The sequence below is a fragment of the Thunnus maccoyii genome, chromosome 11 (assembly GCF_910596095.1).
Source record: "Thunnus maccoyii chromosome 11, fThuMac1.1, whole genome shotgun sequence".
NCBI classification, from domain to species: domain Eukaryota; kingdom Metazoa; phylum Chordata; class Actinopteri; order Scombriformes; family Scombridae; genus Thunnus; species Thunnus maccoyii.
The window spans coordinates 33,535,717-33,555,250 of record NC_056543.1 but is presented as its reverse complement, the minus strand read 5'-3'; the positions used below and the strand labels follow the sequence as shown (position 1 = coordinate 33,555,250).

General features: G+C 39.4%; 1 protein-coding gene across 1 annotated transcript in view; it reads right to left on the bottom strand.

Annotated features, from left to right (window-relative positions):
- The window catches only part of enox1 (ecto-NOX disulfide-thiol exchanger 1), a 101,940-nt gene that overhangs the window by 61,043 nt on the left and 21,363 nt on the right, over window positions 1-19,534 (bottom strand). The window contains exons 3-6 of the mRNA XM_042425444.1: window positions 17,080-17,247; window positions 14,909-15,115; window positions 13,712-13,945; window positions 5,238-5,450 (exon numbers count right to left, since the gene is read on the bottom strand). Coding sequence (XP_042281378.1) covers window positions 5,238-5,450; window positions 13,712-13,945; window positions 14,909-15,115; window positions 17,080-17,247 — 822 coding nt within the window. The remainder of the gene's footprint in view (window positions 1-5,237; window positions 5,451-13,711; window positions 13,946-14,908; window positions 15,116-17,079; window positions 17,248-19,534) is intronic.

Below are 19,534 nucleotides of genomic sequence, written 5' to 3'. Positions count from 1 at the left end.
TGTGTGGCTGAACCAACAGTAACATATAATTGAAACATTTACTAAGGTAACATCAAAAAACAATATAAATACACATAATGTGCTCTTCATAAAGCTAGTTAATTTTAGCATGAATGGAAGTCACATGACCTTTGATGATTAGAGCATTGATGCAAATTTCCATTTGACACTTTTGGAAAGTGCGCTTGTCTTTAGACATAAACTATAGGCAGTACTACTCTACTGAGTATACAACTGGCTCCATGAGACTAGAGTGTCTTATGAACTCATGAGACCCGACTTTCTGAGCAAATAATGACGGAATGACAAAACTTTTATCTGTAGAATACATAAAGCAAATGTTATTGTAAATCATTGATCTGTCTTTACTGTAATTCAAAATATTAATTTGATAAACATTCAGTAGAAATATAATTTTATGTGATTACATGTCATGCGAATTAGGTGCAAATTCACAAGGAGTGGGTTAAGGAGGAAAATGGACAGGAACTCCTGATCAACAGTTTATTTATTATGCTTGAAGATAGATACACACTGAAAATATAATTTGTCCTTTCTTAAAAAACAAAACAATAAATTATGTTGTGTTGGTAGCACATTAAGGCTGGTGATAGGTGTCAGCTAGAGTGTGTCATGTGATGACCAGGTCTCCCTCCTGGTCAGTGCTCTGTACTTACATCTCATCACCTGCAGCTTCAGTTCCTTCAAGACTGACAAGGCAACATTTATCCAGAATGGATGTTTATTGGTTGGACTCAATACACAATATGGGTGTTGTCACATGTCATATTATATGTTTAAGCTAAATGGAAATTGTAATGTAGTGAATTTGTATGCTCCAATATAAGACTGAATGAGAATATAACTCAAAAGTTATAATATATATAACTTTTGAGCATGCAGTTAGAACAGCCATACATTCTATGTTTAAATGTTGCCCTTCAAAGTACAGCTCTGAAATTTTATTTGCTGTCACTCAAACTCAAACATTTTCACAAGTGATGTCATTCTTACTTGTCAAACCTGAATGAACATAAAGCATCATCCACTCATTTCAGAAACATCTTTGTAGTTCCTGTGCTTAAGACTTTCTCTGATGGAGCCACAAGATCAACAGACAGACACAGACAGACAGACAGACAGACAGACAGACAGACACAGACAGATAAACAAACACAGACAGACAGACAGACAGCACTATACTTACCCTTCTACAGTCCTCTGTCCTGGCCTCTGAACTCCCTCACACAAGCTTCCAGCAGACTTACAAGACTTGTTTACATGTTGACATGCACAGTGAACTGATGAATCAATGACTGATTCATCATTGTTGCAAAGCTGCATGTTCCCTGTTACAACAAAGTGTAACGCCGTCAGGATGCGGTCTTTTGTGGGGACAACGTGTGTTCTCCTTATTTTTATACGATTTTATTCTTACTTTTTATTTTTATACAATCTTTTATGAAGCTTATTCTTATCAAGCTATCATAAAACATCTCTCCTCTCACAGAATATCTCTACCTGAATGTTGTCTCCTGCAGCTCCTAACAAGTTAGGACACCAGGCGCTCTCCTAAATATTGGCAGATATAGGAGTGATAAGTTAAGAAACTTAATAAAATGCTTTTACTCCTAGTCCTAATAGGAGGACCAAAAATACATTACTCTGAGAATTTTTTAGCCAATTTACACTGTGTCTACTGTGTCTACACTGACAGTGTCTCAGTCACCTTTTTCAGTCATCCGTGTCACGTGTGTCTGATGGAACAGTAAACTTATATGATAATCAATATAGCTGTCTACACAGCCCACATATCGGCTCACATGTCACGTGTGTAACCACGACCTGAAGCGTATTTTTAGGCTTCACGTCTATTTTCCTCCATTTTATGTGCGTAACTACAGTCAACGCAGTTGACCTACATTCCTCACGATACCTGAACACCTCCTGTGTAGACACACAGATGGAGCACTCACTGCTGCTGCTCTGCTTTCTGTTTTCTGTGTAGACACAGTGTTAGGAGTGATTTCCTGCTCTGAGAAGCTTAATTAATACATTGACAGACAACACAACTTTAACTGAATAATTATGTAGCTGCATCTGCTGCTGACTTTCTCTGCCCCCTAATGGTCAAAAATTACTTAATGCAGCTTAAATGGAAATATTTCGAGAAGTGACAGTGAATGAGTAATGGTTAACCACAGCTATTTCAAAGTAGAACCACATGCATTCAAAATACCAGCTGTGGTTATTAGTCATTGTGTGTTGGCATTTTCTGAGCCTGTGAAAAGGTCAGAGCATTGTCACATTACTGACTCTAAAACCTTGTGCGACTGACCTAATCACAGTGAGCTGAAGATAATGGATCTGATGGTGAGACAGATGGGGGAGTGTTGTCATGGAGACTGGGCTGAGATCCTTGTAGAGTAAATGACTTGCATTGAGGCAGGCTTTAAAATGGATGGGGTAAAAATGGCTTCACGGTCTGCACCTCTGCAACCTGTGTGCACCACACCCTGTAGTAGTGTGAGGAACTGTAATAATGAATGCAGTCACACTGTATGCTGATGCTGTAGTGATGGGGGTAATTAGCTATTATTTAAAATCTCAAAGGAACTGGCCTGAATATTGTCAGATATTAAGCTATTTCCACATTATATTTACAATAACGGAACACAAAATAATCAAAAATAGATTATGGTCAACACTTTGTTGTCAGTGTTTGAAAAGATTACACTGCTCTTGCCAATTATATCAGAGAGAGTTGAAATGCAATAAAGGTCCCTGGCTGGAATTGAACCCATTGGCTACCAGGGTAACTTTCCATGAAGCTTAAAGTTATAATCCTTACAATTTCAGTCCTTGTTGATTTGATGACACCTGTAGTTACCGTGGGAACAGCAAGTTTAATACTACAGCTGAAGGGTGTTCCATCAAGCTGGCTAATGGGATAGCCTGGCTTATTTCAATAAGCCTCGCTAATTTAAATTAGAGATCAGTTCCATCACTACGGCTTATATGAGTCCCATCTCAGTAACCATGGTAACATAGTCAGCAGAACTAGCCTGCACCGTGGCAGGCTAATGGTAAAGCTTAATTTAGCTGTGTGTCAAAGAATGTCTGATGGACAGGAACAGACTCTCAAAAGATGGTTCCATCAAGTGTCTTTTTGCACTCGCAACCCTTTTAATTAAAAGCTTAGTATTCGTAATTTAAGAAATAAAAGTGTGCCAGCGTTATTTTGAAGCTATTTATTTATTCATTCACTCATTTTGTTCAAGCTGTGAAGACAAAAACAAAATTAAATAAAGTCCAAACCATGACCTTCTGCTGTGTTTAAGTGTGTACAGTGGCAACTGCTTACAGTGATCACAGTTACAGTGATCAGCTGCTTATATGGATCAAAAAGTTTGGGACAAAATCATTCCTATACAGCATTTATGCTGTTTAAAAAAGTCACCTCTAGAACTCAAGTAGTCCACCCACAGTGTTCATTTTGGGTCTCTTCATACATGACAACGTATGAAAAAACATTTTAAATCACATAAATCTATTTTCATACTTTACTTCCATGATAAGTGGCTGCTGCTTCGTGCACACTGAAATCATGACAGAGACAGAAAGTCATTTTCTATCAATGACAAATGTAGTCTCCCTCCTTCCCTCTCCCTCTCAGAACTTATGGCAATAAAAGGGGGGGAAGAAATTTAAGTAAATTTCACTGTTATCTTCTCCTATAATAAGGAATTTGGCAAAAGTCAGAACCTGCTGCTTCAAAAATGTACACACTGCGTTTGAAGCAGCTATACTGTATTATGAGACAGTTATTAAAATTCAGTAACTTTATATTTTAAATAAAGAAAAAAGAGAAAAGGTTATAATAATCATCTGCTTACAGTGATATTTGACCCAGACAGACGTGATCACTATAAGCGGTTTCCACTGTACTTATATCCTGCAGTTTCCAGTTAATTTTAAGTTTCAGTGATGCTTGCCATCCTGTGAAAGAGAAATGTGTCAAAGAGTATGATAATGTTAGTAATGGTAAGTCAGTTCTCTTGAGTTGCCTACACCATAGTTTTAAATATACATCTGATATTATCTAGCCTAGTGACAATATAACCACAGTCACTGATCTCAATGCTCATTTATTAACAAATAAAGATAAAACCATGAACAGGAACAAGCACTGCTCTTCATTTCATGATGCAGACTCATCAAGCCGGATGCAGGGATTGAACCGTCAATCTTCTAGAAATAAGTTACCACCTCTAACCTTTAGGCTATCACTACCCACCTACAGCTATACATTTAATCTGTCATCAATTTCACCTTGTTAATTGCAGTAGTTTTGCCCTTTTAGGTGAAAACTCCTTTATATTCTTCATATAGTTCAATCAGCAGCTTTGTTCTTTGTTCTTCTCCTCTGAGAAGAACACCACTCTAGTTTTCTCTTCTTTTTGCGATATAGTATAGTCTTTTTGACAATCAACTGTTCTGGGCTGCTTATGTACTCCGTGCACGCTCACACCAGTCTGGCTAGACTTAGCGTTGACTAGATGCAGCTAAGCTACATTAGTTGAATGGCTTGAGCCTCAAGTGAAAGTTGTCGTTAATTCTGGCCAGGCTTTTTCAAGAAAGTGCAGCTTTCTTTAGCTGCGTTGATGGAACACCCCTCTGGTGTATCTATTTACAGAGCAGACAAACAAACACATTGTTTTAATAAAGAAGTCGGTCAATAATAAAAATCACAATCTGATTTCATGCTGTATACGGTACAACTGCAAGATACAGTAAAAGGAGTTGTTACCTGTCAAAGTCACCTGCAGCTCTTGATCTAACAGCTCATTGTAGCTGCAATACTGATCGTTTCTTGATTTTTAATTTGAACTGTTTCTTGTCAACAAGCTAGTTGGCTGTCACAGCTTATCAGCTCTAACTTGCATGTTTCCCTGTCATTATTGCTGTTATGATTGACTGAATTCATCTACAAGGTTGACCGTCATTTTTTGTCATTTGTTCTTATTGTTTATTCTACCCAATTTTGCTTGCTGGCCAGCTGATGTAAGATTATGCCTTTAGATGATGAAGCATTATGAAAGACGGAAGAAGCTATTTGTAGTCTGAATACAAGTCACAAGTAGAAATTACCTTAATGACTTTTCCCATGTGCACTCCATCTGCCTGCAATGTTCTAACAGTGTGACAATGTGTTGGAAATAAATAAGTCTCCTTACATTGTGTTAATATGGCCAGCAGGGCGTTCTTGAAGATCTCTTTAGCCCGCTCCATCTCCTCCTCATGCTGAGCTTTCTCACTCATCAGCCGGCGAACGTGGCTGTTGGCTGACTGGATCATGGAGTAGAAGTGATTGGCGGTCCGGCGGTTGACTTCGCCCCGGTCGATCCAGGTGAACAGCACTGCCGTGGCCTCACTGAACTTGTGGTCGTCTGTGGGAAAAGGTAACAAAGTGTGAGATACTTACACAGACAAGAAAAATAACATCAAACCTTACCACAATATACCACAACATGCATGTCTCAATAATTCAATGATTCTGATAATTCTTTCAAAAAACACTCTCCATTCCCAGCTTCCAAAACTAAACAATATCTCTATTTTTAGCATAGTGATATATTACATACTCTGTAAAGGTTTCTATTGGAGCCAGCTTCTGTTGTGATGTGTGCTTCATGTCCTTATTTTTGTAAGTTTATGACTGTTATGGAATTTTCCATCTTTAGCGGTTACAAATTGGGTTACTTTGGGTCAAGCTTGGCTTTGAGGTCACACTGTAATTCTTGATCAGAGATTAAGATATCTTCTCCTTGAGACTTCAGCTGTCTGTGATGTTTTGGGGAAGGCAGAAACCTCTCTGATATAGGGTATATCAGCATTTCCATGGTTACCAAGGTCAGAGGAGGCTTCCCTAAACAACACAGATAGGTGGATGACACAGTCAGATGCTAAAACCAAAATTGCTGAAATTACATGCAACATGACTTAAACGGTCATGGGTAAAGTGCATCGCTCAAAATATCCACAACAATGACCAGTCATTGTCATCTGTTACATGACAAAATATTAAAGGTGAATCCCAACTATAACCACAACTTCAAACTATACTATATGAGCCCCAAATTTCCTTAAAGATCAATTTTAATATTTTAAAAATCTCATTTTAAAAAGATGCTCATGGTTGAATTTTACATCATGACTGACCTGGAAAGATTTTTTTGTGCAACTGAGTGTGATAAATGAGTGAGCGTCTCTTTCAGTGAGTGTATCTTGGGTGTAGAGCAAAAGCGTCCAACAATTTCAATATCAGGAGATGTGATTAAGCATTAAGAGATTGTGAAAAATGGCAGTAATAATTGGCAGAGCATGTGCATTATAAGAATACTGGTAGACCACAAAGTTTGCAATATGCAAGATTCTATAAAAAGTCACTATAATGTACAAGGCCTTTTCAAATATAAAGCACATACAGTATAAATATATAGAGTAAATCAGAATAGATATGTGACTGTACCAGACAATGACAAATTAAAATAAGAAGATCACAATGAAAAGCAATATGTGAAATATACAAATGCAAAAATGTGCTCATATGGACATAAGTACTTTCAAAACCAAATATAATACATGTATATACACAAAGTGTGTAGAAAGGCAGACACAAATAATAATCCAGAGTACAGGAACCATAAAAGGAAATACTTTTCTTCTTTTTAATCTCCTTTTACATAATCCTCATCCATTTCAAGGGCAGAAACACTGACAACAATAATCAATTCTGTAGTTTCAAGAAGTCACAGAGAAAAACAAAATCATTTTTCATGTTGTTATCTTGTGTTTCTGTGTCTATTGCACTATTTACCCTTACACAACACTATACTGTAAATTATAAAATTAATTTCCACATTTTTGAAAATATCATAATCTCACCTTTTTATTTCCTGTGAAGTGTCATTTAAGAGCAACTTAAGAGCAACTGAAAATCTTGTTTCCGCTGACCTCCAGTGATTAACTTCTCACATTGCTGCAGTGATTTAGATGTGTACTCTGGGGTATGTCGGTACACTGTGACATCACTGTTGGGTGTGGTTACAGGCGCAATACACCCTCAGTGATGCTGGTTGTGGTCAGACTTTTAAAAGGAGAGGACAATGAAACAGGAAACTCAGGTGTGTTTACAAAATTCCAACAAAAACCAAAAAGAGATATTTTTTTCACCAAACTGTTGTACTAGCAGCAGTAACAAGCTGGCCCTTCCTCTTTGTCCTCATTCATCTTCGCTGTATGTGGGAGTGATGGGAAAGGAGGTGAGTGATCCTTTCTGGTTACCTTTATATTATGTAATTTGACCCTTATTTAACAAGGATGGTTAAGAAATCAAAATCTATTTTTCGAGAGAGACAAATTGTCAGCAGAAATGAAGTAGGAGGCGTTAGGGAACATTAAAACACACCAATCCTCTGCAAACAACTAAAACTATACATTAAAACAGATGACTCACCCCCATGATTCCAGTGTCACTTATTCCTTTGTCCACAAACTTTAACTCCCAAGTCACGTCCCTCCTGATGTCAAGTCCCTCCCCAGCATACTGTTTCATGCAACATTACACAAAATGGCGACATAAGAGTATGATCTGAAAGCTGTTTCATGGGACCTTTAACATTCAGTCAGGCTAAACAAACAACAGAGCAACTATAGTGGGGATTAAAATACTTCTCTAGGGGCGTTCACTGTTCATGGATCTGTGAACCATGTCACAGCCACTGAACACAAAAGGCAATTTTGATATTCAACTTTTCAACCAATACAGCCTTTGGTCTCAGTCGTAAAAAGTACTGAGTCTCCACGGGCCTCTGTCAAGTGTGTTCTCCCCCATTTGAATAATAATTGAGCGATGCCACAGAGCCGCGAACGACAGCAGAACAGAGTGAATTAGAGAGCATTAAATGAGCTCAATACCCACTGCAACACAACCTGTAAGAAGACACTTTCCCCTGCACCGATAAAGCCCCATTCATACACAGCAGCAGATTACAGTCACATTACAGTGAGCACAATGAAGCTCAGCTGAACAGGGACGACTGAAGGAATAATGGAAATTTATTTCCCCTGCTGTTTGAGGTAAAGAATGAATTCAAAAAGGTTATTCAGAAAAAAATACATGCTTGTTTATGTTAGGTGGTGGGTTGATGGGAAAACTTCACAGAGACTGAAGTTTGGATTTTGTAGTTAAATTGGAGATGCAAAAGCAAATACAAACAACTCAAAGCAAATTCTAAAGCTCTGATGTTTTGAAAATGCAGCAAAGTCACACAGCACTTTTTCGTTTCACCTCCTCATTTGGTGTTGGTGTGCCATATTAAGGAGAATGAATGCGTTTTCTCCCTAAATTTTTTTGTTTAAAAAATACTGCACTTAAGAAATGTCATTCTCAGTGTGTTGTGTGTCATTTCATGTCGTATTCTGATTGTAGACATGGGTCTTAGCAGCAGTCACATTCTAAAAATACCACATCATCCAATTTTATATGCCCTGCTCTGTAGAAAGAGAAGCTTCTTTGCATCCATTTTCCAAAAACTAGCCAAAACCAGCAGTAGGAGCTGCATGGGCCACAAGTATTCATCACATCCCCCCGCTAACATCACGACATATTTTACATAAGGACACGTACATGAATTTCAAAGCTCACCTTTCTGGTCTAACTGTTCATAATGAACATGAAGCAAATTTTAGGGGCAGCACAATTGTGTAAATTGTAAATATGTCAGGTACACATGAACAGATGTGGATTTGTTATAGGCAGCATTAATTGAGGAAAAGACATGCCTGTGTGGCTTAAAAGTGCTTCATCTTAAATAAAGATTTGCACTTAGAGCTGTCATACAAACACACACTCACAAGTACTCTCCAAAGACATGGTTGGTGTGTATGTTGCTAGCTAGTCTGTATATTTGGTACAATGACTCTGGTGAAATAACATGGAGCTTCCAGTAGTCAGTTTTTATGAGAATAAATGAAAGTGAACATTCACCTTGAGAACTGCTTTTTGTTTCCCAAAAGCATCTTAAGGCTAAGATGACTGTAAAATCCATTTTATGAACCTTATTAAACGTAAGAGGTGTCTCTGGTAACAGAAGCTGTTAGAAATTATTTTAAATTAACAAGTGACTCTGACTGACTCAAAGGAGGCTAAGAGCACCTTAAGAAACAAAACCTACATGTTTTATTAAAGTTCTTATTGCTTTTGTTCATTTGTCAGTCTATATTTTTATCATGAACACTGATGTTCTTTGTTGGGTGACATTTCATACAAAATGAGTGATGTTGTTTAAATTACAAAATAAAACCGGCACACACAAAAATTAATTCAACAATGTGCCACTTTGTGTCATCATCGTTGTCCTACAGAGTGTTCATAGAAACACTCTTAGAAAACAGTCTTAACTTGTGAGATCAGTCGAGGCCCAGGATAATGCTGAGATCTTGAGACATGGCAACATCACTACAGCAGAGGCCATCCAGTCAGGAACAAACCTCCACTGTAGCCAGGTGGAAGTGATACTAATTGTTAGTTATCACTCCTTGCATAGAAACACTGTACACACAACTATGGTAAGTGCAGTTGGTCAAAGGTGAACCAAGAAGCTGCTCTGAGGAAATCAAATGTTTATTTAAATGGGGGTTTGTCTGACTGCTGCACTGGATTTGATGATGAGGAGATAATCCAGGGGCACTTATTACCAGTTTTAAATTAGTTATTATAACTAAGGTTAAGGAGCAAGACCACACCCCTCTCTCTCACTAAATTCAATCACCTATGCCTCGCTAATTCAATCACCTGTGCATACCTATATAGGCGTGTCTAACCTGTGCATACCTATATAGGCTTGTCTAACCCCTTTCTCTCCCGTTCGTCGCAGTTTTCACAACCCTCCCCCCCAAATCCCGTTTTTCTACTCTCTCCCCTCTCAATGGTCGTCAAGGTGGCTCAGTGGTTAGCACTTTTGCCTCACAGCAAGAAGGTCCTGGGTTCCAACACTGGCCATACCAGGTCCTTTCTGTGTGGAGTTTGCATGTTCTCCCAGTGTTTGCGTACGTTTCTGCCAGGTGCTCTGGTTTCCTCCCACCATCAAAGACATGCGCGTTAGGGTTAATACTTCCGCTTAAGTAATTCTTCTTGTCCTATTTTAGGAGCCACAGGGGGATGATGGGGCAGAAAGCTCATTGAGACATGCCCCCACCCTGAGTCTCGACCCCTCAGTTCCTAGATGCTCCAGCCTCATTGTGACTCCATTTGGTCCCCGATCATCCCCATGCCATCGATCCCCTTCATCCTTCTCCTCAACCCCATCATCCCACCATACACGACCAGGACCAACCTTCAGCTCCCATTCATCCCCTGGCAATTGACCCCCTTCATCCCTCTCCTCGACCCCCAATCAGCCTACCATACACTATTCTCATCCAATCCTGAACCCTCTTGACAATCCAAATAAAACTACTTTTTATAACGTACAAATGGCATGGTCTTTGTTAGTGAACAAGTTTTGGGGGAATGAAAATCAATCACAGTGAGTTGTTCAAACTTTCTGTATTACTGTTTGAAACAGGTGCAACCAGACTTTTCACCTTTGACAATTGCCATGGAAAATATTTTTGTAAGTTGAATTGTGATGTTGGTGGTAATTTGTTGCATTACCAGTCTGAAATACCAGAGACATACTTTTGCAGTCCTCTCTGGACCAGAATTTTTTTTTTTTTTTGTAGAATTGTTGAAGGTGCAAAGTGATAAACGAGTAGTGGGAGTAAATCTGACATACAATGAGGGCAGGATTACTACAGGATTACTACAGTAGTAAATGGTATATGAAGGTATTTCTTTATGAATGGAGGTATTGCTGTTTTAATGATATACAGGTTATATGTTGACTTCTTTGTTTTTTCATTTCATTTTATTTATGTGTGGATGACCTTATACAATATTACCATGGTCAAAATGTTTTAGGTTGTAAGATAACATTACTGTAACTTGATTTAATCCAGCAAGATGAAAGAACAATGGATGTGTCACGTCCTGCCTGGACTTTATCTGTTATTTTTGGACTCTGTGTATTTTGTTCTCTTGAGTTTTCCGTGTTGCACTTATGTTGCCTGGTTTTGGTTTTCTCTGTGTTTCCCTTGTGTGTTCCTTTACTCTTCCTGTGTTCATGTACACCTCCTCTCACCTGCCCTGCATCATTCTTGTTAGCCCAGCCCTGCTGTCTGTCCTGTCCTGTCCTGTCAGTTTATCAGCTCCCAGTCTGCCTGTGTGTTGTGTCACCTGTTGTCTGATTACTTTAGTTCCTGTTTTATTTTGAAATGTTTTCTCCTTATGTCTTGTGAGCTTTACTTCCTGTTTTCCCGCCTTTGTTGATTACCTCATGTGTTTCACCTGTGTCTTTTTTTACTCACCTGTGTTCAGTTTTCAATCACACCCTGTGTATTTATAGTCCAGTTTTCAGTTCAGTCTCTGTCGAGTCGTCTGTGTTTGTTCCTGTGTCTCAGTGTCTCCTGTGACTTTTTTGAATCACTTCATTAAATCCTGCCTGCCTGCTGTCTCTTGCGATTGGGTCCACCTGCTCCACTCACCGTCATGACAGGATGGTAATGTTGTTCAATGGCCCTGATCACAGCAGTAATGAGTAGTGTGCTGGATTTGATTATTGCTCTAAATTGCAATGGTGAAGCCAGTCCTCCTTTGTCTTCAAAAACACAGGGAAGCCTTCTTTAACCTGCCAGATACAGTAAAACTAGTGTGTTTTCAGCCATGGGAGAGAAGAATCAGCTGCAGCAGAGCAGAGCAAACATTGAGGAGGAGGAGGAGGAGGAGGAGGAGGAGGAGGAGGAGGAGGAGGAGGAGGAGTGACCTTCACACTCCTCCACAAAAACAGCCCTCATCACTCGCTTCTTTCTTGTGCACATCCCTGCCTGTCCACACCCACGTTGTGTCTCTTTGTATCAGCTCCTCCATATGCGAGTGAAAGGTAATCAAGTTTGGAGCCCGACTGGAAGGAAAGAAAAGGTCTCCAACGTTAACATCGAACCAATTACACAGTATGAAACTGGGTTTTAAAAGAATTTGCTTGACATACAGATCTTAGGCTGCATTCAGACTGAAAACTGCCCCATGTTAAAACACTACAGGGGCTGCAGTGGTGGGGGCGTGTTATATAAGGTACCAGTGAGACAACAAAATACAATCCAGGAAGTCGAGTTGGAGCTACAAATTAATGCAGTTAAAGGCTTATCAGAAGCAAAAACACTGCACAGAGGTTTGTAATACTCAGACAGGATTTTATAACTCTGCAAAGTTTTCACGGTGGTAACTGTTGTATCTTTCATCGTGATGATGGCGAGGTAAACAGTTGAATACAGTGTTTACGTTACAAAGTAATCCACCAGGAATGTATGCTTGCATATATGTGTCCAACGCAGCACCTTTCCGGATGATGTTGGGTTACGTTGCGGTGAAAGTCAAGTCTGGTTCAACTTTTTTGCCAGACGATTGCTGCATTTTTTTGCCGAGCCACGTTCATACTCACGTCTACAACAGGTCGGAAACACACTGATAATAACAAATTAATATGATGCATGTGTCACCGACTCTCCGTGCTGGAGTTCCCCACCAGAGAGGCCCCCTCCCCCGACATGCACCACGCAGGCTGACCTGCAGTTGTGACAGATACAGACATTGAAACTATAGAGAAAGGTGTAATGTTGCTGGTATGATGTCGATGTTGCTGGTATGACGCAGCCGTGTGTCAGATGCTCTAGTCTGTTAAAACATGGGTGCTGAAATGAAAAGCAGGTTTTGGGGTCTACAGTGTCAAGACTTCCCTGCTCTCAAATAATTTGTTGCAACAAATTGCATTTGTTGAGCCTCTCTGAACCTCTCTAAGGATCACAGTGTGATAACTAGAGCAACTGTAGAACAGTACTAACATATACAGACACCTGCAAACACGGTCTGTTAAATGATCTTCACTGTATTATCCTCCAGCTCACCTCTGTTGTCACAGTGTTTGCCTGCTTCACACGGTTGTAGACAAACAGAGCTGTTGGTATCAGTCTGTTCATATCGGCTACAAATGAAGATGAAGAATATCAATAATTGTGCAGGTTCTTGAATGATTTATCTGCAATTGTTATTAGGTGTCTCAGCAGGTAGGTTCCAGTGCTGCACAGTAGATTATACAGTACACACACCACACACACTGCTGACTGTAACCATAACAACAGATGTGTTGACAATCAAATTTGAAGTATTGTTAACAATGACCTCTAAACCAGCTTTGAAAAGCTATACATGATTATAGATTTGTATACTTGATAAAAATGATTGTCTATGTTTTCTATAATCATATCTATCACTACGCCTGCACATTTCTCAGCAACAGTTTACTGAAGCAAATCAGTCATTTGCCTCTGTGGATGTGTTATTTTCCATAATCACATGGAGTGTGTGGCCTTGACAGCAATGAAAATAATATTTTCTATTAGCAGATGTCATATATTGGGACTATTCACTCTATTAATTAAAATTGTAATGGCATTTATAATTGTACTGATTGTTTTGTTTAGGCAGAGATATGTATGTCTCTATCTACAATCCTAAATTAATCTCATCAGTTTTTCTCCTCACCCTGCTCACCTTTCAGTCTCTCTGCTAACATAACCGCTTCATGTTCAGAGTAGTGCACAACAGGAGGAGGAGACAGTGGGCGCAGGCGATCTTCATGGATCTTGCGGCGATGTCTTTCTTCTCTGGCCAGTAAGCGCTGTTTGCACTCCCATTCATACAAGTCATCTCTGGCCTGGGCAAAGTCAACATGGATCCTCCCTGAGTCCTTTTTATCGGTGCTGGATCCAATACGCATTCGATACCCTAGGAGGAGATAAAACATTATAGTTATAGGCCACTAACTTAACTTGTAGCTGCTGTCGTGGGTTCTTCTTTTGTGTCCACTGTTCTCTGCCTGAAATCTTGAACCTCCAAAATGAAGAATGCAACAGCTTGCAACACTGCAATGCAACACTGAAATTAATACAGCTGGACTCGTGTTTAACTATGCACTGCAAGGGATTGTGTTCCAATATACAGGCAATATACTAATTCAGAACTTCTGATGTGTGTTTTGCTGCCTTGTTAGGAATCTTTACATGCAAACTGTAGATGGTTTGCACAGTCCTGGTGAATACACTATTAGTTTAATTATATTAATGCATAACATTCAGGTTGCATTGGTATTTTCAAAATCCTGTAACATTTCCAGTAGTGAGCTATTCTTTCCATCAAAAAAAACTAAGAAATGATTGTGGTGCATTCTTTAGCAGATTCACATGTCACATTCCTAATATTTTCCCCCTCATGTATGTTAATGGGGTAGACTTCGTAAAAGTAGAATTCATGGCAGAACTGTTGCATTGGATTGCATTTCACAGGTGTTCCTAAAAAAGTGCTGGGTAAGTGTTCATCACTGTGTTCAGCTACTCCTGCTGCCATTCACAGTGAAAAGGGGGAGAACGCACAAAAACATATATCAGATGCTGGGGAGAGAGGGCACATACAAAATTTAAAAAAATGACAGGATGCATAATGCAAACATTTTGATGATTTCACATAATGAAGTTCAATTGATCAGAATGCTGTTGATGTGTCCAAAACATTTCAGTTGCAAAACTTTATTTGGATTACAGATACTTCAAGTCATATCCTTTATGAACTCATCTTGACCCACATAATACTGTATACCACCATAAATTAATTCTGTGAAATGCACACAGTAAGTCTCAAGCTTATGGAGTACACAATGACTGAACTATCATGTTTGTGTGTGTGACTGCCCACCTGATAGATAAATAGCCTTGTCCACCATGAACTCCTCACTGAAGCGGATGTGGCAGAAGTTCTTCTTGCTCTTGCGGATGGCGGTGATCTCCCCGCACTGGTCGAACACTTCCCTGATGATTTCCTCTGTGGCGTTCTCTGGCAAGCCTCCAACAAACACGGTCTTACAGCCAGGGGGGCGCTCTCGTGTCGATGGAGGGGGCAGGTCTGAAGCACAATGCACATCATTGTCACCGACATGGTTGTTTTCATCATGATTAAACAGTTAAACCATCCACATCTTTTTTGATATGGGACTTTTCACAGAACAAAGCACATCTGAACAAAATATGTGTGGCTTCAGTTTTGTTTAAGTATTAAAACTGGACTATATGTGCTATGATTATTATCAGTATTAGTATAAAAATACATTCTAATGTAAAATAGCTGAAATATTGTAATTTTATTTCAAGCATGATCAATTAAATGAAAAATCTTTCATTTTTCTTAAATTTGGCCCAAATGGTCCCTTCCTGTCATTTAAGGAGACAACACACACTTTAATTTCTTCTTGACTCGATTACTGCCATTCTCTCTGCGTAGGAATCAGTCAGTCAGCCTTATCTCACCTCAGATCTGCTAACCAATCATTGCTCTTCATTCCATGCTCCCAGTTAAAATCCAAACTGTGGGAAAGTTTGCTGCTCACTATGAGATCTTCCCCCTCTTCTTTAAAACCAATCTTTAAAACGAATCATAAGGTGGGACAAGATGACACTTTCCCTTTTGGAGTACTCCTGTGAGTGAAAGTGATACTGGGAAGCAGAGCAGAGAGAGAGAGGAAAACAGAGAACCATCTTGTTCTTCGAAGTGCTGGCTCATGTTGTTTTTGGAGGAATATTAGGAAATTTTCTGAAGGTAGATATGTAAAATGTGTCTCTTGCACAATATGTCAAGCAATGGACACTAAAAAAAAAGTCTCTGTTGGCTGTTGACAGCAACACAGTGAAATGTCTAAGGCCTAGTCTTGTGAGAAACCTGTTGTAATGGAGGCGGACTATGATTATTGCTTCAGACGCTTCAGTGTCTTCTTTGAAACCTGTTGTAATGTATGTTAACATCTAAGAACTGTTGTTATATTCATATTCAGTTGTGTTAGCCTTTAAATTGGGGCAGCTGTGGCTCAGGAGGTAGAGCGGGTCGTCAACTAATCGGGAGATCGGCGGTTTAATTCCCGGCTCCTCCAGTCCACATGCCGATGTGTCCTTGGGCAAGACACTTGACCCCAAATTGCTCCTGATGGCTGTGCCATCAGTGTATGAATGTGTGTGAGTGGTTAGCTTCCTCTGATGGGCAGGTTGGGACCTTGCATGGTAGCCCCTGTACCCATTCAGCGTATGAATGTGATGATTTGTAGTGTAAAAAGCACTTTGCGTGGTTGGAGGACTAGAAAGGTGCTATACAAGTACAGTCCATTTACATTTACCATTTAAATTGTGGCTTTACGGTTGATATCCGTCACAATGTTTCACACCAAAGCTTTGAATGTAAGGTTTTACTCTTTGCACACTCTCCTGGTTCTTAAAATATTTTGTACTCTTGTTTTAAAGGTACTCGTACACCCACTCAGTGTACTGCACATCAGCAATAGTGAAGAGTCCATGATGATACACTTTAAAACAGACTATGTAGGTTTGTAAGGAGTACAGTAGTTACTTGTCCTGTCGCTGTGAAGAGTTAGGGTAATTATAGTCATCATATTTTGGTGAATCAACCTAATTAATAGTTTGGCAAGGGTCTTCGGTGTGTATAGTCATAAATTGTCCAATTAATCCAAAAGAGACTACACCATTGTTCCTCAACCTGCCATGTCTGACAGTCTCACTCTCGAATGTCTGTGTTGTCTCTCTCTTTTTTTATATTCTGTTCCCAGCTGTCCGAGCGTTGCCACTGCCACCAACCTCGGTGTCAGGGCTGTCCTCATGTTTACAGTGGAAATACTGGCGGAGAGGTGGCAACCACTCGCTGTCTGAAAGTAGCTTCATTGCCTTCCTGTATGCGTCACATCATGAGCAGCACTATATTACTCCCGCTCCCTCCAGTGCTTCAAGTTAAGTTCCCCTCTGCTACATTAAGACCAATAAATATAGGTTTGGCTCAAAATATTTTAGATATTTGCTGTGGGATCTTACTTGGATTCTGAGGAAAGAGGGTGCAGCTCTTGCAGTGGATTATCTCCTTGATGACAGGCATTTCTGGGGTTACGGGTGGGGGAGGGACCAGGCTGATGCCCGCCATCATGGGGTTTATGGGTGTGATGAGGCCTAGCCCAGGATCGAACCTCTGGAGACACAGAGATTCTGGAGGATAGAATGACACAAGTTAAATGTGTATTTACCCTGTATATTTCTGTTATTCAAAATAAACCCCTCCTTAAATCCTGATCCAGATCTTTTTGCTCATTTTCCTGCAAAACTGATATATTCTCAACATAATTTACAGCATATATAGAATTCCTAGATTAAGGCTATCAGAAGGAGAGAATAAACAGAGGGTGAAATCAAAGGTATATACACAGGAAGCAAGACATAATTTCTAACACACTTGGGGGGGGGATTTACTAAAGATCAGTAAAATTGCATTTGTCCTCATTTACTAAAGGACTATACAGAGGTTTTGAACAGGTAAAATGGAGGAAAAGCAGCACCACTGAGAATTAAGTGTTTGGTCTCATGCAATGTGTGTTTTAGGGTGTTCAGATGCGCAAAATATTGGAGGATGGTATGAAAATGTACCCTCAGTATTACCATTCAGTTTCGGAATACAAATAGTACAGGAAACAACATATCAGCACCAAGACTACCCTGTGTGCCTTGAAAAACACATATTGGCTGCACAGTAAAAGACATAAAAAACAGATAATATACACTGTGATAACTAGAGAGTGGAAGACAGAGATTGTGATTAGATTGTTTTAGAAAAGCATTATCATGACTCCTCTATGACAATCAATTCACAGAGAACATTTCAGCAATAATACATCACTTTTATATATGCATTTTCTAATACTGTGTCTTAACCATGATTAATTTAAAAAGGGTAAATTAAATATGTCCGATATACAGGCATGCTATTATTTCCATACAATCAACATGGTGCTCCCTTCTCAGCCTTGGAAATGAGATACAAATGTATAAGGTGAAATAAACCTGTGTTGTGTTTAAACAAGCAAAAGTGTAGCTGCTGTGTGAGGTACACATGTGGTGTACTTCAGTGTGAAAGCTGCAGGATAAAAGCTTGTCTCTCTTTTCATCTCTAAAATTCTCTCTCTTGAAATGAGCTGCACTGCACCCAACAGGTCATTCACACACATTATCAGTAATGTTTCATATTAAATAAATTAATGCATCCTATCATTAATACATTGTACCTATAGATGATTCAATATTGCATACAAATTATGCCAAAATGACTGGTTTAGAGTACTGGTCCTTTTTTATTCAAATCAAAGAGCTCTAATCTGCCAAAATGAGGGTCATAGGCAAGAAAAGAAATATATCAAAATGCTGAAAAATATCACAACAACATATGCCAACACAATGACATATTTGCGAAGGAGCAAAAAAGCAAAAAGGAGAAATATAGCATCACTTATCAGGAAGACTGGTAAATTGAGAAAAGAATGGGGAAAGATGAGAAGCAAAGGGAGAAAAGAATCATCTTGAGTGTGCTAATGGGAAAGGTAGAAGAGAAAAGAAAGCTTGGTGAGGCGGTGGAGAGAGAGGGAAGAAGAAAATGTCTGTTCTCTGAGACAAAGAGAAAGTGAGGAAGAAGGGAGATAAAGATAAATACAGAGGACAGAGCAGACAGGAGCAATGTTTCAGCTGTCTGGGTGAAAATAGAGCAGGTAGATTGGAGAAGGGTGGTGCAGCGTCGCATGTTACTATCTTCACACTGCAATAACAAGGGAGCAGGAGAAACACAGCATCAGCAGAATTACTCCCCGTTGCTGCCCACACAGTCACAACGGGAAGGAGAATGAAGTGATTCAAATTACAGGCGAAGGAAGCTGTAACACAACAAAAGGACACATATCTCTTGCAGTTATTTTATAGAAATAAATATTTCTTTTCCTGCTCAGTATAGAGGACTGATAGAATGCACAAATGATTCTGTGTGAAAGCTTTTACTCCTGCTGCTCTAAACAGTCAGTGCACAGTAAGTCTTTGCTGAAAACAATCATCAGCACAAAGCAAGTGAGGCATTTTACATTTCCTAGTTTGTTTGGAGTAAAGAGAAGACAAAGCCACAAAAATGACAGCAAAGCTGAGCCTCATGGGACTAACCTACAATGACAAAAGAGACTGCACTTATGTTAGAAGCTCTGTGTGGCTGCAAACAATGAAAATGCTAAAATGTTGATGTTTAGCACATATAATCATTATCATATTCACCATCTTAGTTCAGCGTGTGAGCATGCTAACATTTGCTAATTAGCACTTAACACAACATACAGTCGAGGTTGATGAGAATGTCATTAGTTTTGCAAGAATTTGGTCATAAACCAAAGTACCAAAGTAATGATGATGGCGCTAGATGAAAAGTCAGAGGATTACCAAAGTTACTACAGTTCATCCTGAGGAAAAC